The sequence below is a fragment of the Zosterops lateralis genome (assembly GCF_965231275.1).
Source record: "Zosterops lateralis genome assembly, chromosome: 19".
NCBI lineage: Eukaryota > Metazoa > Chordata > Aves > Passeriformes > Zosteropidae > Zosterops > Zosterops lateralis.
In genome coordinates this window covers 10,391,966-10,415,458 of record NC_139779.1, presented here as the reverse complement: position 1 = coordinate 10,415,458, position 23,493 = coordinate 10,391,966, and the positions used below count along the sequence as shown (strand labels likewise).

General features: G+C 46.2%; 1 protein-coding gene across 3 annotated transcripts in view; it reads right to left on the bottom strand.

The window, feature by feature from the left end:
• Positions 1 to 534: 534 nt before the first annotated feature.
• Positions 535 to 23,493, bottom strand: part of CASTOR2 (cytosolic arginine sensor for mTORC1 subunit 2) — a 127,724-nt gene continuing 104,765 nt past the window's right edge. For all 3 annotated transcript variants that reach the window (XM_083875406.1, XM_083875407.1, XM_083875408.1), the window contains exons 3-9: positions 17,333 to 17,526; positions 16,445 to 16,577; positions 15,049 to 15,172; positions 14,378 to 14,488; positions 12,935 to 13,017; positions 10,784 to 10,878; positions 535 to 8,125 (exon numbers count right to left, since the gene is read on the bottom strand). In XM_083875406.1, the coding sequence (XP_083731532.1) occupies positions 8,060 to 8,125; positions 10,784 to 10,878; positions 12,935 to 13,017; positions 14,378 to 14,488; positions 15,049 to 15,172; positions 16,445 to 16,577; positions 17,333 to 17,526 (806 nt within the window). In that variant the 3' untranslated portion in view covers positions 535 to 8,059. The remainder of the gene's footprint in view (positions 8,126 to 10,783; positions 10,879 to 12,934; positions 13,018 to 14,377; positions 14,489 to 15,048; positions 15,173 to 16,444; positions 16,578 to 17,332; positions 17,527 to 23,493) is intronic.

Sequence of the window (23,493 nt, the reverse complement as noted above, 5' to 3'; positions counted from 1 at the left end):
CACAGCCACACAAGGAGGGAAGAAGCCACCAGCCCCCCAAAATGAAGGATGAAAGGAGCCCTGGTTTTGGCATAATCTTTTACAGCTGGGAGGACCCTGGTAAAACCACTGGGTCTGCCTAGGGAGGGACATGGCACCTGGTCAGCTCTCCAATGGTACAGGCAGAGGACAGAGCTGGACAGAGGGGGAATGACATGCTCCTGCTCTGCTCTCAAACATATTTCAAAATTTCAATCCTGCCAGATGCCTCATGGGCAGCTCTGTCCATGTCTGTTCCAAAATCCACCTACAATTATTTTAGAGAATGTTTCAGAAAGCTAAAAATGGATGGAAACAAAATGCCAAGGGAGCCCAGGGCATTAAAAAGCTGTTTTGCAACTCTTCTGATCTGCAGAGCTGGGACAGTGCTGAGCTGGGCTGGCCATGGCCATACTGGAGCTGTGCAGGCAGGGGAGGTGTGTGGCTGCCATGCCCCTGCCACTCCCTTCACCTTGGCCCCAAAGCTCAGGCATTCTCAACTGGGAGGAGATGCCAGGCCCTCCACAAACTCAGAGCATGCAGAAGCACAGGTCATGGCTGCAAGAGAATTATGGAGCAGGGGGAAGCTATCCCATGTAATCTGCAATAACAAGGTAACATTCATTCCCAGGCTTTGAACCTTAAATGACCAGTGCTGTCTAGAGAGACCAAGAAAGGATCTTGGCTATATGTGTTCGAAAAAGGTGCAGAACCCTAAAATTCAGACCCTAAAATGAGAATGTACTGACACATACTTCATCCATTTCCCCTTCATACAATAGGGGCTGTGCATTGCTCTGTGCCCAGCAGAGCATCTGCAGAGGCCATTACTGCTGCAGCCAGGATTTGCTGATCAGCATCCAGTGCACGTCTCACACTGCAGAACCCCTTCCTTTCCTTCACCTTTGCTAACTGGAGCTGGTAGTTCAACCCAGCTGTGCTTCGTAAGGATTAAATAAAGGAGGCAAAGGACAGCAGAGTAACTCAAGATTATCTTCACAGTCAAATGTTTCCCTTGCAGAGAGCCTGGGAAGGTCCCACAGCCCTGCTGAGGGTGTGCACACTGTTCCTGTACCAGTTCAGTGCTGCCAGGAGGCCTCAGAGATATTGCTGGCCCCTGACATATGGCAGGGTACAGACAGACAAGACAGACAGATGCACTCATGGGGAGAAGGGATGGAAATCTGGAGGCAGGTTTGCACATTTCAGCCAATGTAAACACACCCCAGTGCACGCTACAACGTGTAAATACTATTTGGCAAAGGATTACTGGGTTTTGCTCTCCTGCAGATAATAAAAGTTTAATCCAATCCAATGTATGCAGGCAGGACTGGAACAGGTAAGTGAGATGCCTTAAGCTGCTTACTGGAGCTGTCCACAACAGTCAAAGTAACAGAGAGAGAGGAAATCCTCATCAGAAAATGACTTCTTGCCCATAACTGAATGTTGCTGGGGGTCACCTTCTATTGGGAATTAGCAGCAATGCTCAGCCTGAGGCCAAACAAAGGATTTCTCCCTTTTTATTAACAGAAAATACCAATTATCCAGTGCTGATGGGAGCCAAACAAATAACTTCTCCCTTTTCGTTAACAGAAAATACCAATTATCCAGTGCTGACAGGAACATTGCACTCAGTGAGCACTGACTGTGTCAGTGCAGACCCAGCATCTCCTATTCACAGTGCTGACATCTAAATTGAGGAGTTTAGACACCCTGGTGCATTTGAACAGTTGTGTGGGTATATGGATGGGGAAAACCACAAGGATGGGAGTAACCCCTCTGGCCACAGTACCTGATATTACCATTACATCAAAACACACGGTGATGCTTGGGAGCCTTCCTAGTGGAGAGGCTGAGCATCAAAAGATATTTTAAGAACCAGGGGTTTGGACGGGTCATGGTTCCCACCCTTGCTGGGATGGTGTGATCTGTTTCAATCAAAAAGAAGAAGGAAAATGCTTTGGTGTTCACAACAACAAGCAAAACTTCAATATGTTCATATGTGCACAACTAAGAATGAACATATTAATTCTTTTGCATCACTCAGCACTCCACATATCCCTGTTTTTCTCCTACCTTTCCCACACCTGTCACTAAGAGGGATCTCTGCAGACCCTGCACTGCCAGTATGGATGTGTGGGACAATGCCAAATCAGACCTGGATGCCTTCTGGAATAGAGGAGCCTGGGCTGACCCCATGGCTGCTACAAGTCAGCACAGCCTGAAGCCCCTGGTCCTTCAGCAGTCACAGCAACATCAGCTCACACCAGGAATGAGGCCCCTTTGCAAGAAAAAGAATTCAAGCTTTGTATAGCAGAGCTGAGAAAAGATGGAAAACTGCTTCTCAGAGCCAGGCTCTGATCAAGCACAGGCAGTGAACTTTAATGTCCCAGAGAGCTTCCCAACCTTCACAGGATGTCAGAGCACACTATAAACCCTCATCTCACACTGTGAGACTTGTGGGGCAGCTGGTGGGGGAATGTGTCAGCAGCTCATGCCTGAAGGCAGCAAATCCTGCAAATGCAGAGCAATGGCAGAGCTCTGAGCAGAGCTGCTCCCTGCCTTGCCTCTCTCAGGGGTCTACACATCCCTGAAAGCATCAAGAGCACCAGGGAAACAACTGGGTGCTCAGGGAGCTACGCTGGAGCCTGAACAACCTCCTCTGCCACACACTCCCTTATGCTGCACTGCCTTATTTCCTCCCAGTGCCAGCAGGACAGAACATCATGCTTCAGCAAAATAAAACCTGATCCACTTCTGCTGGATGCTTTGATTGGCTAGAGCCATCAGGACCTCCCAGCAAAACCTAAAAGTCCCCACACCCAACTCTGCACAGCACGTCTTAAAAAGTAACTCCCTGCTCAGTGTCATGTGCTACCCCAAAGCAGGACCTGACACCAACAAGCTTTTTGTGAGAGAGGAGGATTGATTCATCTCTGATAATCTCTGTGCCCTGGGAATGGTAACAGAGAACTTGGAGTTTAAAACACATTTCAAAGCAGCAGTATGATGAGTATGCTTTATAAATGGCATTGTCATTAAGTGAGTCTTCATACTTATGTCACCCACTGCAGGTGCCACCATCTCTGTGCTGCAGCAAAACCAAATATTTTCACTAAGGCCTCCCCATGCAAGAGGCTGATACATCCCACCTAAAGCACAGCACTGTAGAAACTCCGAACTGACTTCAATGCCTGGAAAGAAACCAAAGGCTGTGCAAGGGTGCACTTGAAAAATCAGCAACTTCCAAGTGCTGAAAGGTCAGTGGCAAGGCAGCACCACCCTCCACCATCCCCCCCACCCCGGGTTGGTGAAGTGTAACTGAAATAGGAAAACTGTTTCTCTACATGGACCCTAAGAACACTCCTGGTCAGCAGAGATCTCCAGTGGTGAAATGCAAGGAGCACACACTTCCACTGACTGGGTTCAAGCAGCCTCTTCCTTTTAACAGGAAAAGACCCTCCCTCCAACACTTCTGTCTATTTAAAAATAAACCACTGATTTCAGCTCCTCACAGACCAACAAATGTGAATTCCCCAACAAACAGCAGAGCCCTGCACTAGTGGCACTGTCTGCTGAGCCCTGGGCAGACAAATCCACCAGGAAATCTTGTACCTGCTCCCAGACTGGTGCCGAGATGCTGGGGAAGGGCACCAGGAAGCAGCTCCGAGGGAATGCTGGTGCCTAACCCTGAAGCCCTGGCTGCAGGAAACCTGGAGGAGCTCCTGCCTTGCCTGGGGAAGGCAGGCAGTGCTGGCACTGTGCTCTCTGCCTGCAGGAGCTGGAAACCCCACTGGAAACCTCCAGCCAGGGTCTGGGTGGGCACTGTGCAAATGGACCAGCCCTACTTATAGGCTGAGGCAATTCAGGGCAGCAACTAAAACATATAGAAAAAAAAGGAGTGAATTTCCTACAGTCTCTGTGCTTGAGGCACCAAACTGGAGAGGAACAGAATTTTCTGAAGCAGGGAGGGAAATCCAGTGCTGCTCCCAGCAAGCAGAGGAGCCCCACTTTGCTTCAGATCAACTCCACTGCTGCTCTTCACTAAACACACATAGAGAAAAAGCAAGAGTGGAACTAATATTCATATTGCCCATTACCTGAATTAAAAATATATGGTGAATAAAATGTGTGTATACAGTATTCACTTCACACATACACAGGAGTGTGTGCCCAGAGTATACACACATATACTCACACTGTGAGTGTATGTGAACCTATATTGCTTGAGTGCCCACACCATGTGCAGGATACAACTCTACAGACAAACACAGGTGTTTATTTATAGGTGTGCAATGGAGACACACTATGGATTTATATGGAAACACATAAGATGTATATATATGCACATACTTGCTCAGCAGAAAGAATTTGTAGTCAAATTCTAATTATGTTGAGGGAAAAAGACAAAACCCTATTTAGTAACACACAACTTGGAAAGGCTGAGGCTTCTAAGAAAATAAAGGCCTTGGAGATATACAGAGGGTGCATGAGGGCCATGCTCTCCTCGCCTGCCTACCCCTTTCTGCAGGGCTGGAAACACTTTTGCATTTTGCTGTTTGGTGAATTTTTGTGCAATGAGGACAGAGAGCACGGGGAGCAGCCTGCAGCGCTGAGGGAATCCCTCATTAGCAGCAGCCAGGGCCAGGTGGAACTGCCCAGAGAGCAGAGCAGGGATGCTGAGGGCAGCACTGGCAGCTGCAGGTAATCCAGGGACATAGCCCAAGGGTGTCCCACTGAGACATGTTCCTCCTTTACCCACACAGTACTGAATGGCAGGGATGCTCAGACCTATTATCATAAGGCATTTAAAAAAAGGAAAAGACTTTTCAACTTTTTCCCCACCCCAAAGGATGGGTGCCCAGAGAGTGGGAGCTCTGGAGCAGCTTTAAGAGCCCCTTATTTTGGGTTCACTAAGCACTGTGGTGTTAATGGTGCTGTGGTATTATTATTACTGTGAAAATATTTTAAAAAGCCCCTACGGAGCCCTTCCTGCAGTGCACGTCTCACATGCAGCAGTATTGTGCAGGCTTGCATTGATCCTGACTTCAGGCTGGGTGCAGTGACAAGGTTCCACCAATTCTGGCCATATTTGGAGTATCTCAGTTCCCACCAGAAAAAATATGAAGGGAATACTAAAGGGAAAGCATCAAGTTGTCTGAAACAATATTTTTGAATGTTAGGACAAAATAATAAAAGGAAATAAAAAGGTGAAGCCAAGGATGGTGGCAGCATCAGAGTCCTTCAATGGCATTTTACATCCTGTGAATTTATCAGGCCAACTTTCCCATTTGGGACATCAACCTTCCTTTGGAAGGTTTGAAATACCATAAAGCTTTCTACAGATTTCATAAATATATATGGCTGACTCCCTTGGGAAAAAAAAATTAAATTACAAATATCAGCCTCTAAAACAGCCTGAGTGCAATGTTAGAAAATTAAAAGTTATTTTTTATTTTTATTTTTTTTTTCTTTCATTTAAGGCTCAGTAAAGTTGTTGCTTGTTTCAAGTTAATTCCTTCCTATCCATGCTGAAGTCCTTTGGAAGCAGCACTGGCACATGCACAGCAACACACAATACTCTCTGATGCTGAAACTGGCATTTCCCAAAGGTTGGCAAAACCCCAGAGCAAAAAGAAGCCCCTGTCCTGATGACTCTGTCCTGGTGGCACCATCCATGCACACAGCAAAAGCTCAGGCTCCACTCAGCTGGCCAGAAATCTTGGTTGGCAACCCAGGGGCTGTACAGCAACTCAACACCCCTGTGCCCCATCTGCCATCCCAGGGAGTGACCCTCTGACAGTGTATGGGGTGAGAAGCCACCCCTGGCCTTGCTCCTCACTCCAGTCCAGCTCAGAGCCCTCAGCACTGGGCAGAGTCACTGCAAACATCTCCCAGTGCTTTCAACACTGCTCTGTGCACCCTGTGCCTGTGAACTTGCAGCAGGAGACCATCTTTCCAAACAAACATCCAGAGATGCACAGTGCCACACCCAGAATAAACCTTTAGTCCAGAAATCTGGAGTGAACATAAACATATAATGGGAAAATTCTGAAAACCCATGTAAAGGAACAGCAAAACATCCTGTTTGGTAAAGCACTGAACGTGTGGCTCAGTGTTCCTCAGCAGGGATGCTTTAGCTCCAGTAGGACCAACCAAGGAAAGTCGTCCATGTTTTTCCCCATGGATGCCCTGACTCCTTGTGTAGATGCCACAAAACATCCCACTGGTGAAAAATCAGATTTGAAATTCAGTGTTTGAATTCAGCAGCATCAGAAATCATAACTGCTCAGCCCTCCAGTACTGTGAATACAGAACTAATCAATGAGCTGTGTGTGTGTGTTTGTATGTCCTACACAGCAGTACAGACCATGCCCATGGCACAATCCCAGGTGCTTGCTTATTGCCTCCAAATTAATGCAAAACCTGGCTCACAGCTGTCTGTGGCACAGCCTCAGGAAAATCCTGCCAGAGCCTGTCTCTGAAGCATGGCTGGAAAGCCCTCGGGAAAACACAAGATCTGCAGTTTCTTTCTGTCAAGACTCAAGTGGAAGAAGTTAAGAAATGCAAGATATGCTGGGGCTGGTAATCACAAAAGCAAAGTCCTCTGCAGACAGCTTCTCTCAGCACCCCTTGCTGCATGGTGACACATGGGGCAGGCTGCTGGCACCCACATCCTGGGTGATGCTTCTCTGGTCTCTGCTGCTCTCCACAGTGCTGGCAGTGGCCACGGGCACAGCCTGGACACAGGTGCCACCATGGCCCTGATGCCTGGCTCCTGCTGGCCCCCAGCTGTGGTACAAGCCAGAGGAAAACACACTACTGCTGCTCCATGGGAAAAGCCCCATCATCTTCCTGTGACAGATGCTAGCAGGCTTTAGGCATTTTCAACAGCATTCTACTTTCCCCAGTCAGCAGCAATTTCCACCTGTTGATGAAGGAGATGATAAAAAACCAGAGGAAGGGCCCCAAAAGACTCAGGCATCCTCCTGGCCCTGGCAGGGGGAACCTACTGTGGCTCTTGGCCAAGGTGGCCTGGGATGTGGAAGAGCAGCTACCCAGGGACCCTGGGCAATCCTTTTATTTCCCCATGTGTGCACACTGGATGGGAAAAAGCCTGAGGGGACGGGAGAAAAGAGACCTTCCTCCTCCTGCAGGCCCTGGGGAACAAGGGCTGGAGGAAGGCTCTGATGTGGGATAAGGGGACAGCAGCTGTTCTGGAGCAGGAGATATGGCAGGAGAATACTGGGAGCAGTGAGAAAGTGACTGGAAAAAAACTGACCAAAACCAGCCAAGTTTCAATGCAGACACAAGTCTGGGTGACACCACCTGCCAGAAGCTGGGCAGAGCTGAGCTCCCCCTGCCCAAGCTTTTTCAGAGCAGCCAGGCTTTGACTGCAGGGAGAAAGAAAAAGAGGAAATGTCAAACAACACAATATTTTCCCCTTTTCCAACACCAAACTCTTCTGTCAGGGGAAATAGAACCCTTTGCATCCTATCTCAACACAGGCAATGATGGACAGTCCTCAGGAAGTCTGACGTGAGGAGACAAGCCAGCACTATGCCATGTCTCTTCTGATTAATTCCATATTTCATTTTGTTTCTGGTTTTCAGGGCTCTCTGAGCCAGAAGCCTGTCCATCTGCTCTGGGCACATCCCCCTGCTCTCAGCAGTGTGCCCACGACCATCCAAGTGTCCCTAGGCAGCTCCTTCCACACTGACAGCACAGCCAGGGTACACCTCACCTTGGAGCTGAACATCAGGAAACCAAATCAACTCCCTTTCCTCCTGCCCCTCATTCATAAATTTAATAAAATAACAATAATAATAATAATAACAATAATAATAATAATAATAATTAAAACAAAGGCTTATTGGAGCTGCTTCTGCTCAACTTTCCACAGTCTCTTTTCGTGTCACTCTCTGTAATCAGATTTTTCAAGAAATACTGTGAGAAAAAAAGAATAATAATAATAATAATAATAATAGTAATTATTATTATTCGAATAATAAAAAGAATCTGGAACCAGCTCAGAAGATTTCTAATGCTTTTCAGCTTGACTGACTTGGAGTGCATTGACCACACCGTTTATATTTTCTTCAGGTACCTGCAAGAAAACAAAAAGAAAGATCATGTTCCAGCAAAAGGGATGACAAGGAAAAGAGAGGCAGCAGACAAAGCCAAAGCAGTCCCAAGGAGGCAGACACTGCTGGGTTTTGTTCACACCTGAAGTTCACTGAGAAAGGGCTCCATATGCAAGGACACCCCTGTTCACCCATGGCACTCCCAGAGCAGACACTGTAAGGGAGATGAAGATGGTTTGCTGTTGTATGCTGGGTGCTGGTGAACTATTTTGGGGTTTCTCTCTTCTCTTCCTCTCCTTTCCCTTCCTTTTGTTGGTGAAGCACTTGCATGCCAGGAGCTCACCCCTGCAAGGTGCCTGTGCTGATGGATTTATGTGGCTGCCTAAGGGCTCCAGGAGGTTCTCAGGGGCCTCTAAGTGTGGATGAGGAGACCTCTTCAGAAGCAAAATGCTGCTGAAAGAGAGCAAGACACCTGTGAACATGAGGCAGCAAGAGCAGAGTACCTGGAAAGGCAACTCTTCTTCCTTGCTCTCTCTAGAGGGAGCTGGTAACCATGACTCTCTCCAGCCTGACCCCACATCATCCAGGGGACCTGACAGAGACCTCCAAGTTCCCAGCTCAACATTGTCTCCCTAAGGGATTTTGTCTCAAGCACAAGTCCTGATTACCAGGGCAAACATCTACAGCTACAGCATGGCAGGAAGACCTAAGTATTACACCCAGGTCAAATAAAAATTAAGCAACAAAAATCACTTTAAGATGCACAGGAGAAAAAAAAATCAGATCAAAGGGAACAACACATTTTTATACAGTACTCTAAATTGTTGACAAATACTGAACTACCTCAATTAAAGAAAGGGAAAATTTAGAGAAAGGGTTCAAGATACACTTAGTCCTTGAGAAATGTCACTAGAAGTCAAGGTATCTGGGTAGCAAAGTTAGGGAAAAAATGACAAAATCTAGGTCAGGGTCTTGGCCAACAAAACCACCCTAGAGCCAACAAGCATCCAGCCCAGCCAGCACACCCAGGGCAAAGTCAGGGAAAAAGTGCACCTTCCAAAGGATGGAAGGGTTTGACAGCTAGAACAGCACTGTCCAGGTGAAAAGGCTTTTAAAATCATACATAAAGAAAACAGTAATTACTGCTTTGAGTGAGGAAGAGCTGCAGAGCTGAGTGGCCCTCCTGCTGCTTGAGGCAGGTCTGTGGGGCCTGGGGGCAGCAGGATGAGGCTCTCTGAGAAGCTGGAGCTGCCTGCAGAGTCATTGTGATTGTATGGCTTAAGTTTTCAGCTACATATCTATTTTAACTGATAGGGCTGAGCTCTCCAGATATGGCCTGACATGTGGAAGCAGTCTGCACCATGTGCTCTGCACAAAAAGCCCACACCTGGGGCCACACAATGGGCAGAAATGTGAGGCAAAGCTAACAGTATTGATTTTTAAATGGTCTTTTATTAGCTTATCTTATCAGCACAGTTAATATTAAAAAAAATAAGACAAACATATATAACACTTCGACCTCTGCTATCTGAAATAATATTTACTTTTACTCTTTACACACATGACCTATCACCTGTGAATGGTTCACACCAACTGTGAAAAAACAAAGTCATTTAAAAAACCCCAAACCTGCTTTGATCTCACTAAAGCTTTTACAGGTCAAAGGTAGGACCTGAACAGTGAATTTACAAGTGATGGAAAGAGAAGTGTAATGCAATAAAGGGCACATTTAAGAAAAAAAACATGAATAGCATAAAGCCCTCCTTCAAAACCAGAGAAATGGGTTCCAAGACAAATGCATCCTGTTTGTGCCTACAGGCATAGCATTTTCCCTTTCTAGGAGAATTCCTCATATTTGAGAGTGTCTTCTTCACAAAGGAAGAGCAGAGGAAGGCCCAGCAGGTAAAATATCCATCAGTGTGAAAAATGAAGAGAACTCTCCAAGGACGGCAAGACTCTTGTGTTGATGACTGTGCTGCAACTGCTTATGGGCACCCCTGAGAACAAACATGGGAACAACCTTACCTGCTTCAAAACTGCCTTCTCTTGCTGTACTGGCAATTATTGCTTGTTCAGCAAAAATTACGAAGATACAGGGACACCAGAGTTAATAGATGGGTCTGAGAAAGCAAAGGTTAGGACAACACAGGCACCAAGAGATGAAGGCAGGGGTCAGCTGCTGGTAGACTGTCCAAAAAGTTCCCAACACACAAAGGCACCTGTGATAACCCACTCTTAAGGGGAAGGAAGCACCTAAGGAAGCACCTTCCCCTCAAGGGTGGGTTGTCACAGCACTGTCCTGAGAGTCTGGAGCCTGAAACTATTTTTGGAAGCAAATGGAAAGGTTTGTGGCTGTTTCGAATAAAAGATACAAATGCAGTGGAAGAGGCTGCTCAGGGAGGTTGTGAAATCTTCATCACTGCAGGTCTTTAAGGACTGAGACCAGTATTTTTTGAGATCAACACAGACTAACACAGCTTTGCTTTGGGTAGGGCTGGGCTTGGTTCAGGAGCCTCTCACCCAGGGCAATGCAGGCAGGAGGCTGCAGACAGGAGCCTGCAGGGCTACACTGGAGCAAAGGCACTCCAATGAGTAGCCAGATGAGAAGTGACACTCTCATAATGAGTTTTCTCCTAAGGAAAAGATCTCCCCTACTCCAAAGAAACTGAGTTCATACTCACCAAGGCGTGATCAAACTTAAAAGTACTGATGTAGTAGGCTGGGATGTCAGCTGCAGCCAAAGGTTCAGAAATCTGAGCCACAATTCCACATTCATCTGTGGGGAGATAAAAAAATCAAACGTTGTCTGGAGGGGCTTGGAAAAGTCTCAGAGCTCACCAGCTCCATGCCTACACATGGAGAATTTTGTCTTCACAAACTCCAATCAGAAGGAATCTCTGTAGTAAAATGTATTCTTTCTCACAGAATCAAGTTTTTGGGCCACAATAATACATTGCACATTTAATTTCATTAGCTTCTTTCTGCTACAGAGAAATGCACATTTTCCAAAGGCATAAAACCATTAGAACTGGAATGATTTAGAGGTCCAAAGAAAGGCACTGAACAATGTTCAAGAAGAAAGCAAAAGCCCAGCCCCATATATCCTTAACATCCATTTTTCCCTGTTACCAAACATTTGGCCCTGCAACTCTGAAAGAGGAGATGCTGACCCATTAGTCATCCTGGATACATGGCTCCTAGGCTGCAGCCCACCACGGCCCCTCAAACAGGATTTCACACCCATTTCACCACAGAATCATCATAGAATGTTAAGGGGTTAGAGTGGACCTTAAAGATCCTCTAGTCCCAATTCTCTGGGCCATGGGAGGGACACCTCCCACTAGCTCAGGCTGCTCAAAACCTTATCCTGCCTGGCTTTGAACACTGCCAGGGTTGGGATATCCACAGCCTCCCTGGGCACTCTGTGCCAGTCCCACCACCCGCACAGGGAACAACTTCTTCCTAATATCTGACCTAAACTTCCCCTTTCCATTTGTCCCCATTCCCTGTGTCCTGTCACTGCAGTTCCTGATGCAAAGTCCCTCTCTGCCTTCCCTGCAGCCCGTTCAGACCCTGGAGGTGCTCTGAGCTCTGCACACAACCTTCTCTTCTCCAGGCTGAGCTGCCCCAGCTCCCACAGCCTGTCTGCACAGGGGAGGTGCTCCAGTCCTCTCATCACCTTCATGGCCCCTTCTGGACTTGCCCCAACACTTCCATGTCCTTCTTATGCTGGGGACACCAGAACTGTGCACAGAGCTCCAGGTGGGGTCTGACAAGAGCAGAGCAGAAAAGCAGAATCACCTCCTTCAACTTGCTGACCATGGTCCTTTGGATGCAGCCTGGGATTCAATTTGCCATCTGCAAATTTGTTTGGCTTTCTGAGCTTTAAATGAAATTTAAATAGTTTATCTGTCTTATTTTCTCCTGTGGAAATTTCTTGAAATTTCAAATTAAGGCAATTTGAACTTGATTTTAAATCAACATATTTAAACATAAAATATTTAGGAGTCTGGTCAATGTCCTGATGTGCCATAAATAACATAACATGCAATTTCTATATATTTGCCTGAAAGATGCGTAAAGAGAAGATACATGAAAATTTCCTTCTTTCTACTTTTGGTGGTCTGGTATAGAAGTTGCGATTAAATGCAAAAATTGGCCCAGTGTTTACAGAAATGTTCTTGAAGCTTGTATTTTGTAACTGGTTCAGAGCCCACAGGAAGGAGCCATTGCATTTCCTGATGATCAGGCCTTTGTTGCAGTATTCAGATGAGACCCTTAAAATTGCAGGGGACATAGAAATCACAAGAACACTCCTGCAGACATGAAGCATTTGCTCTGTGCTACTTAGGACCAATATTCTTTTGAGTAGAGAAAACATATGCAGGACTGGATGTGAAACACATCTGTGAACAAGACTTCCACTTGGACAGTTATAAATCTATAAAAAGTCTACTAGAATCACAGAATTACCCAAGCACTGCACTGGAGTATGACAGTGCTTTCTGAACACTGATTTCAGTAATCTACAATGAATTTCCATGCCACTTTTTAATCCAGTTTTTCTCTCTAACCAGAGCCCCAGCTGTAGCCACCTCCAAAGTCCAGCAGATCAATACAATGCAGCTGGAACAGCCGAGCATGTAGCACTTTCAGGAGTATATTCAGAAATAAAACTAAATAGGAGTCAGGCTTCTATTTAAAAATCTCAGCTCACAAAGTCACGTTAAGCTGCTGGCTCTGAAAAAGCATCAGCCTCAGATGGATTTTTCCATACCCCTCAAAGGCCCTGAGGTGACTGCACACCAACTGATCCTCCAAATGTTACTTACCAAAGCCAAGAGGCTGCCCACCAATCCTCACCATCTTCCAGAGTTCACCAGATGCACTTGTAAACAACAAATTATTAGGAAATCTGTAAGAAAAAAAAGAAACATCAAACATAGCAATTAAAACACAGCAGTGTGTCAGATTCTGCCTGTGGGGGATCTGCTCTTCCTGCATCCTTGAGATGTTTGAAGCCAACAATAATGGGACAGTAGCTGGGATGAAGTGGGAAAACTCAAGGCAGGTGGGGCAGATGCATCTGCCTGACCCTCCAGGTATCCTATGGCTAATCAGCATCTGCTGCTGGAGGTGGCCACAGGTACCCAGAGAGGCACAGGGAAAAGAATTTCTAAACCAGTTGTGTCCCAGCTTTACAAATGTTGAGACTGTGAAGGTCTGATTCGAGCTGCATTTGGAAACACCCAGGGATGGAATATGTTTCCACACCTGCCTCAGGAATGTGAACGGTAACCACTGGTTTTGTGTCTGAGCACCATCCGTGCTTTTTTCTATACCATCCTGGGAGCTCCCTGGGACCACTGAGGTCTCTATTTCTTAGCAGGGGAAAGGAGACCTGAGGCTAAGAGAGCTGCCCAAGGTCAAGCAGGCAGCCTGTGAGAAAGAAGAATTGGCCCCCCAGATTTCCCACACCCCAGGATGAAGCTGCAGCCCTCTGGCTCCTCTTAAGACAAAGGTTTACTCCATTAAGGTCCAAGAAACTTTCAAAAGGGCAATTTATTAATTTGAAAAACAAGTCCCTGGGGTAGGGGACTTGCCCCCAAGAACCAAACACAAAGTGCACTGTATGTCAAAAGCAAATCTAAGCACTGCTGAGTACAGCATCCCTCTGGCCTGCAGACCTCAGAGCCTCCTGTGCTGCACAGCTGCTGGAGCACAGACACACACACACAGGCTGACTGTTCACCAGCTGAATCCTTCCTTGCTACACAAACAAATCATGGGCTCCTGCTGCACAGTGATGACTCAGGACATTATCCTCATAACAAGACTCTGAACCAAGCCCATCCATGTGTAAAAGCAAAGCAGAAGGACTGCATCACTGACATCCCCATTTTGATTTTGGCCTTTAGCAGGAAATCTTTAAATTACACCTACACCAGGTTTCCCTGTTGGGTTCTGCTCTTAGAAGCACAGCTAATGAACAACAGAATAAAAATCCCCAAATCACTTTGCTGCAGTATTCCTCTTTTGAAAGTGAGATAACATTGATTTGTGATTTCACTGAGGGCTTGGACAGACCAGTCCAAAATTTAGACACTGGAACTAAAATGCCAGATTTTACTCAGAAAAGTGTCAGGGTGCACAGCCCCATGACACTCTTACAGAGATAGTCCAAATAATTAGCACAGAGGAGTCTAAGCTGCTTCTTGCTCCTTTGAGAACATCCCTTTTTTTAAGGTCCAGGTTACTCTAAGACCAAAGCTCACCTCTGCTGTGTCTGGACATCCATGACCAGGGAGATGTAACCCTCAATGAGAGAAAAGGAGAAAAAGCGAATATGTCCCGAGTCTTCATTGCCCACCACTGAGTCTTTTACTCTGAAGAAACAGAAGAGAATGACATTAACTGCAGCTAGACGAGCACAAAAAAGGGTTTTAAAAGCAGATATAGCCAGTGAAACCAGAAATGTTCTTACATTGACTTAGGGAAGTGACACTGAGTTCTGTTGTACTATACTGATCTGATTTTTTTATTTTACAGGTAGAAAACTATCCAGTCCCCACAAGTGACAAAACTCTTCACCCCTGCCTCAAGGTCCCCTCACACGAGGCCACAGGCACCAAGGGGCAGCAATCCCGCCAGCTGTACATGCTCTGGCCCTGTGTGGATATGCAGCATACTGACCACATGGCTACTTTTACCTTCACTCTCAGCTGAAAATGCCTCAGCTTTCCAAAGCCAGGAGATATCTTTGGGCACCCTCAATCACCTGTCAGGACAACCCTCAAGCCTGTGAAACCTCCCTCCCTCAGTGCAGAGCACTGGAGCAGCTCAAGGACACAGCAGATTCCTGGGCACCCCAAAGGAGCAGTGGGAATCTGTCCCTCCAGACACTGGGCACACCTCTCCTGGAATCCCATCTCCCTGCGGGACCTACCCATTGGAGTAAAACATGACATCCATGAGGAGTGTAGCAACAGTGGGAAGGGTATCTGGATCCAGGCTGGTGACACAGAACATATTACTTGGACTGGAAAGAGGATGAATGACAGGCCTCTGAACTGAAAGAGACAAACACAACCATGAAGGCACACCTGCAGCAGGCTCCTGACCCATCAGCTGTGTTATCCATGCTCTGGCAACAGTCACAGAGAAAGCTGACAGGATTTGTAAGGCTGAAGCCCTGTTGGCTCCCAGACAGGGAATGAGGGGGCTGTGGACGATCTGCTCCTGTGTTGGTCTCCCTAAAGTACAGGGTGGTATTATCCTGAATACCCTGCTCAGCTCTCAGTCTGAGGGGCTTTCAGGCCATTGGGTGCATCCACATGAGATGAGGGGCAAGCTAAAGGAGGTGCCAAGAGAAACTGAAAAGTGGAAAAAAATTGCAGGCTTCCACCATTAAAAGGTAGGGCTATAGAAGGCATTTCTCCAGCTGTGGTTGTTGGCAGTCCATCCTGTTTTCCCTCATTTCTGGGGACTTATTTTGCCACAATTTCTTGAAAAATTAAAAACCAGCTGCCACGCAGCAGTTTGTCTAACAGATTGCAGCCAGTGGCTGAGAAGCAGCCAGCATTTAGGCATGCAACCAATAGAGCAACACAGAAAACTGCATACCAGTGCATTATCAATATGTGTTTCACTGTGTGTGCTCTTTCTTGATGCTTTTTTCTTTAAGACTCATTTTCTTAAATTAGGTGATAGTTAGCTCTTGAGTGATGAACTGAGTGGCACTTCATAATAACTGATCCCTGCTTTGTCTGGTTATGGGAAAAATATTACACATATGTCTGTAGGTAAACATATGTATATATGTTGTTCCTTTTCCTGATTGTGTCCTTTGGCTTGATACTTGTTCCCCTAGCCTGCAAACACCTCAAGGTTCTGTACAGCCCTAGGCTCACTGTGGCCTTGATCCTCACTGGCACTGAAGTGTGAAAGCTGAAAAACAATCCTCTCTGCATCACTGCAATACGTAAACAAGCTTTTAGAAAAGCCATTTTCCTTTGGAATGCTGAAGCATGGAGATACAGGCTACAGACATTATTTTTGCAACTGCAGTGCACTATACTTTAACCTTCTGTCCTACAAAAGGCACGTCTTCTCTAGATAAATTAGCATTAAAAGGCCAATATTCAGCCAACCTTATTAGCATTGCTCAGAAAGCTAAGAATCTACTCAAATCCTTGGCTGTACTGGGATAGGCTTGTAAGATTATAATTGTACAACAGGATAAATATTCACCCGAATGTTAAAGGGAGCTTGGAGCCAGGACTTCCACCCCATGTTTCAGAGAGACCAAACCCCTGGCAAGCTGAGCCTGTGCTGGTCCTTACCTAGTTTTGGTTTGACAAATCCATTTGTTACCCCAAAGTCATCGGCAGCCACTGTCTCCCCATTGACCACTCTGAGGATGGTGAACTCGGCCGCCAGTGTGTGCATCACGAAGGGTAGGTCCCGCTCACGCACCTGAAGGGGACAAAAGCATTACCTGGGGATAGTGTGCACCAGAAATGACGCAACACTGCACTGCAGGGTACTGACTTCTAGTGCAGTACAGCACTAGACAGTACAGAAAAGGACACGACTCCTGCTTGAGCCACTGGATAGTTACCACACAGGTGTATCTTAAGAGAAGCACATCTGGTGACGTCATGGTGAGTATCAGTAGGATTAAGCACCAGAGTGCTTTTATGACTGTAAAAAGAATGTGGAGATTTCTAAGTGGGAGATGCTTCACCTCTTTTCCAGCATTCCTTCAACAACTCAGCACTGCCTGCTCTTCAGTTTTGTTTCCTCAGGGTTTGCCGTGTGTGTGTGCACACACACGTGCGTGTGAGACAGAAAGACAGTTTGTCTGCCTATACCCAAAACAACTTTGGCCATCACCAGCAAACCTGACAGCAGACACTGCGTTCCTCTAACTTCCAGAAAACCAGTGTCTGATGATGGTGGGAAGCACTACCAGCACCTCCATTTCAGTAGAGACTGCAGTGTGGGCTCAGCACTCTCATTAAACACCAGACAACCCATAAAAACAAATGCTTCATCATCCCATGGCAAAAGCTCCGGAGATATAAGAGAACCTAACTACAAGGAACAGAGCTCTGGGGAAAGCAGACTTTGGTACTTCTGCCACTCTCAGACAATTTATTCCCAGAATTTCCTAACAGAACTTTCATCTGGTGGCAATAACTCTGCCTGGTCCCCTCATGTCCTCTTACCAGGATGAAGTCCGTCTGATAGGTGGAGAGCATAAACACTGAGATGTTTTGGTCAGCTAGAGGTGCTATGACTGACTTGGCAATTTTGGTCACTCCGATGGGCTGGGAGCTGGAGAAACCACCCCCACCAGACACCACGTTGAGGGCAAGCCATGTTGCATCGGCCACGCTCAAGTGCTCCGAGGAAGGAAGCTCTGCAGAGACAGAAGGGGAGGGCAGAGGTTTGTTTTAGAGGCAGAGAGAGCCAGGTCCACTATGTGCCAGTTTGTGCTTAGCACAGACCTCAATGCAAGGAGTGAGATGAGCCCCCTTATCCCAACCTCCTAGGCTTCCCATGCTGCTCCACAGGCTCTGTGTACTGTGACACTCCTTCATGTATGGACTGCATCAATTTCCATGGCAGGATTCACACAGATTGTCAAGGACAACACTGGGAACTGCAAGAGACTCAGCAATTCATTTGAATGCCAGTGACCAGTTCTGCTGACCTTCCCAAGTGGAAACAGCCTGTGGTGGTTGTCCTGGTTACAAAAGGAGAGTGCCAATGTGGGTGCAAACAAACTCTGTATTCTACTCCCCTCTACCTCATTCCTGACAAACTGTTCATTACAGGTCCTTTGCAGGAGCTGCCCATCCCACACCTGACACCCTAGGGTATAAGCTGGGTGTTTAATTAGATAAGGGAGAAGAGGCAAACCCTTGGAGGGTAGTGTTTCTTCTTCACACCAGTGACTCAGCTGTGCTAACTCCCCTCTGGGGAAGCACCAGCATGTCACATCCATCCTGAAGGGGTAATCTCTGCTAATGGGCACCACCAGAATCGGAGCTGTAACTTCGACCATTAAGAACTCCCAAAACTATCCTGAGTCACACTGTTACATCATCCCATTGTGAAACTCCCTGCCCTAGTGAAGGTACTGATCATTCCCACCCGAACCTGAGCACATTTAATCTCAACACTACCACCACCAGCACTGGACAGATCCAAGGCAGGACCAGAATTTCCACAGGACCATGGCTTTTGACTGCAACCATCACTTGACATGACTGCAACCAGCACCCTGACCAACAGGGTGCTAGGCTGTACTCTGACTATGCCACTGTTCTGTGTATCATTGCATTTATTGCAATCTTTCTATTAAATTGTAACTCCAACCTGAAATCTGTGCTAAGGTTGTTCTATGGGGATTCTCCTGCTGGTTTACTTTCAAAGCAGCACAGTGGTCTTGGACTTAAATCTCTATCATACAAAATCTCCAAACATTTTACTCAAGATGTTCTGGCCTCTTTTGTTTCCGTTTCCCCACTCTATTCTAAACCCAAATTTTGTACTCCTGGACTGGAGATGGAGGTTGACAGAACAGTCTGGGCACTATCCCTAGTCTTTGAGAGGAGGCACCTGGTGCATCTGTGGGCTCCTGCCTCTGAAGCATAAGAGCCACACTGCTCTACAAGGATGGATGGTGTAACACATATAATAGGGATTACAAAGTAAGCACATACTAAGGTAGTGCAAATTACTTTGGAAATGGAAAATACTAAGAATAATTCCATTCCACTTGCTTCTAATCAGTTGTGGTTAAGTAGTTAAAATCTACAGCTAAACCATTTAATATACATTATTAACTGTTTAAAAAAAAAACTTTAATGTATTAACAGCCCAGAAAACCAGATGCAGACTCTGGAATGAAGGCATACACTGCTTCAGGATTCTCTGGATTTTCGATTTTTGTTTGGCAAATGATAGAAACAAACAATTCAGACCCAGACTAACAAATGCATAATCCCAGCTACATCTATGTGGTGTAAGGATCTGATCTCAGATGCAAATCCATCCATCCAGGACACAGCAGGCGTGCCAGGGGAGGCCTACACAGAGCTCAGAGGTGAGATGCAGCCCAAGAGTCCAAAAGCACAAACTCCAGCATTGCTGCTCTTGCAGTCAGTACTCTGGCACTTCAGGCAAGTGCTTGCACGTCTCCATGTCCACACACTCCTGGCCCCTCCATGCAGGATCCTTTCTTTCTCCTTCATCGCAACCTTTGGGAGTTGTTTCTGTACAACCTCAGACACCTGTAATAAATTCCTAACCCCACCCTCTCTGAATCCTCAGGCACCATTTCCCTGAGACACTGACAGCACTGAAAACCCAAAATGATCTGAATAACAAACACATTTTGCTCTCTTCAATAACCTCAATTGTGTGTAGCACAAAAACAACCCTGAGCACACACACTGCAAACAGTGGGGACACTGAGGGTTCTGCTTCTGCATTTTGATGTTCAGCTTCGTAAGCCGATGTTTCTTTTTTAATCATCAGAGCTTACACGGAATGAAAACTAGACACCAGGGAGAGGGGTGAAGTTTGTGCATTAATCAACAGCATGTTATGTCAGAGAGACCTGTGCAAGTTGCTTGAAACAAATTATTGCAGCAAAATACCATTTTCTCATCAGCCCTTTGCATCAGAAAAGCACCTCCAAACCCAAGCTTCCCCCATCACCTGGCATGGAGCAGCCAGAGCTCAAAACAACTCCTGCTGAGCTGCACATTTCAGGGTCCTGTTCTCACCAACTGAACCCACCTGCAGTGAGCACATCCCAGGAGTCCCCAAGTTCACTAATGACTCACTACTGGCCTGAGATCACAGCTCATTTCCTGCTCTGTAAACAGAGTAGGTGATATTCCTGCCTTGTACAGGTGATAAGGACTGCAATTTATTAAATACCAGTTTAAACACAGTTTTGGGCCAGGGATGTGATGGAAGGTGCAGTATTTCATGGTGGACAGAGGCATTATCCCACTTCACTCCAGCAGCAGCTGCACTGGATGAGCTGCCCCAAGAAGACCTCATCAAGCCCTTCCTCAGGGGGAAGGAAGGTTGATTTGCTCATTGCACTTGTAATTACTCGGAAGTGTTAATAATTTCTGGGTTTATGTGGTTAACAGGCCCTATGAAGTGTGACAAGGGCCATTGCATTTGCTTAAGTAACCTGCTTCTCATGATTCAATTAACTTGGAAAAATATATAGGAAGTGATTAAAATACCAATTTTGGACACTGTTTCCACCAGGCAGTCAGACAGAAAAGTACAGCCCAAATTTTAATGAAACAAACCTAAGCTGAAGGCTAACGAATTCATCTAAATAGTGTTAAATAAGCCACCTGGGATGGTGCTTTGCCCAGGAAGCTGTTCAATGCTGTAAACCCAAAGAGAGCCAAACCCACCAGTTGTAACATTAGCACAGACTCAGTTGGGCAGAATAAAGAAATAAAGAGCAAAATGAGGAATTGCACAGATTCCAGTACCAACTCACCATCACCACCACCTTCCCCAAAGGAGAACAGAGCTCCAGGCCCCCACAGCAACAGCATTGCCACATCCCTTGTCCTTCCATTGGGCAGAAATCTCTCTGCTGGGATCTCAAGGTCCTCTTGTAACTGGTTTATCAGAGCACAGTCACTCCCACTTCTGATCATGGGGGACATCTCAACTCTGGCTGAGAAAGACCTCTATAAGGTCAGAGATTCGGGCTTTGTTTATTATAATCAGGGTTTTTGTTTTGACCTTTGATTGGGATGAAGCCTTAAGATTTTTCTGGTTTTGCTGTGTAAGGCTTTGCAGAGTCACTAGCAGAAGGCACCAGGAGCAGTTCAGCTGCCTGCAGGCTCTGTAACCATCATTTGCTGCCCAACATGACAACTACCACAGTCTGGAAGAGCAGGCTTCCAGCCTCAAGCTGTCATTCCATCCATGGTCTCTGGCATGGAACACCACCAGCCTCGACAAGATGAGATCATTGTGATAGTCCAGGATGATTTTCCCTGGCAATGCAGCACTGGGTACCAAGTGCTGGTGGGCTCTAAAAGCCTGTGGGGCTGCTCTCCACTGGCACAGGTATCAAACTAATGCCAGTTCCTGTGCAAACCAAACCAAACCAACACATCAAACAACATTTAGGGCAGGAGTAACTGCTTGTTCACAGCACAGGTGATTTACAAGGTATGGAGTCTGTCCAGAGCCTCACTGGCCCATCTGAAGCAGAGCAGCCACCCTAGCACATCATCCTGGGATGTGAGGTGGTGAGTATCACATTGGCCATAATTGGCTCCTGAGCTCCAATAATCAATACCATTTCCAAGGAGGACAACAAACATTGGCTGAAACCCAAAAACGATTGAATTGCTGCTGCTGGAGCACTATGCAATGCTGTAAGCACTGTGAGCTGCTGCTCCATGTGACACTCCTAAAATATCCTTGGGAAGATGCTGGGATGATGATGAGATTCCAGATCATGTAAGCAGCCAAGGAAGTCACAGAAAGGAGGGAAGGAAGATCTCCCTAGTTTACAACCCTGACTAAAGAGTCAGTCAGACAGTGTAAGTCTGCACAACATTAAAAAAACAACATTCTTTCTGCTTGTATTTTCTATCCTGAAGACCCTCAGTTTCAAACACCCTGCATAGCAGAAGGCACAGCACTGGGAGAGAGAGCCCTAACTCTGCAAAAGAACACTGGAAAATGTGCAAAACTCTTTGAGAAAGGGCAGCATCACCAGAACTTTTTTCCCTTTTCTGTACCTAGTTTAAATGGGTTCACATTTCTCATTAAAAGGTTAAGGGGGAAATAACTGGAAAATGCACAGTTCCACAGAACTGCATTCCACCTACCCACACTGACAGCTGGGTGAGTCCTGTACAAAACTGACTGCTGCTAACTCCCTTCCCCCACAAAGACACACCATGAGCTGTTTACTGTGGACTCTTCCAGCTTTACTGCAATCAGACACCTTTCAGCTTCCAAGTGAAACTGTAGATAAATTATTGATTTATCATAGTGCTTGGAGAGAAATGAATACCCTCAGCTGGTTTCCTCCTTTGGTGTGGTATGCTGGATCATCTCCTAAGCACTCATATTCCGTCAGTATGCAAATTTTTACATTATAGCAGAGTGCTCTGAGTGATGTCCTACTCCCTGTTTTTTCCTAGTATTCTGAATGAACCAATTGCTCATTTGATTCACCATTATGAGACTTATGTTTACAGCCACAGTTAACTCCAAATATTAAAAAATAATGAAATCAAAAAATATTGTGGACTTTCTGACCAGTCTGGCATTAGAAACCTTACACTGTGCTTATTTCACCTTTTAGAGATTCTCTCTCCAAAAATGGCAGGTAGACTCTGGCTTGCATTAAAAAGATAGAGAGAAAGGCTCTGCAACAAGACCCCAGTTGTAAGTCATTAAAAATATAAGTGCTGCCAACTGCAAAAATCATGATAAACTGGGAGAGCTGTTGCCCAATGCCACCAAGTGGCAACACAGTTTATATGTACACATATATATTTAATAGGATCTTTATGTTTTTCTCTTCCCAGTCCCCACATTGCTCTGCAGTTTTAAAAGCCCATCTTAAAATGAAGCGAGGGATTATCTGAGGTTTTAAAGCCTGATCCAAAGCCCAGGCATCTTTCTGACTTCTCTGTTATCAGCACCAGGCTGGAGGAGCTGGAGAGGCCCAGGGTGCAGCAGGTGGTGCTCCCATGGCCCAGCCAGCAGCAGGGAGCTGGGGTGCCCAGGGCCCACTGCCAGCACCCAACTGGTGTGTTCCCCTGACATCTGCATAAAACACACGTCTGACCTGGATATCTCTGCTCAGGAAACATTTCAGGAAACTTTTATTCTTGCAGGCACTGTGGAAACTGGCCATATGAGCTCAAAATCCTGAGGGGAGAGTGGGTGGAAGACAATACCTGAATCTCGTTTCTTTTGAGAAATCAGGCAAAGTGAATATTCCTTTAACGTTGTGAGATCAAGGACTCTGTTTCTCACTTCCAGAAAGCTGTGTGAAAGGAGTTAAGTAAGGATAAAGATATTCATTTATCAGTTTTTATAGTGTACTAAAATCCAGAAAGAGCTCTAAAGCTGGTCCAATGGCCAACTTTGTGTATTCTGGTCTTTATAACTCTGGAAGCACAGAAGTTTTTCCTGCAGAATGCTTTGCTCTGCTGCATGGAGAAGCCAGTGATCCAGCACTGTGCTGCCTCCACAGGAGCCAGGACAGGGCAGCAAAAACATCCTGGGCATGTTACACTGCAAATCAAAGGATGCAAATAGCCTCTCTTTCGGCCTCAAAACACAGGCTGCCAGCTTTACACTT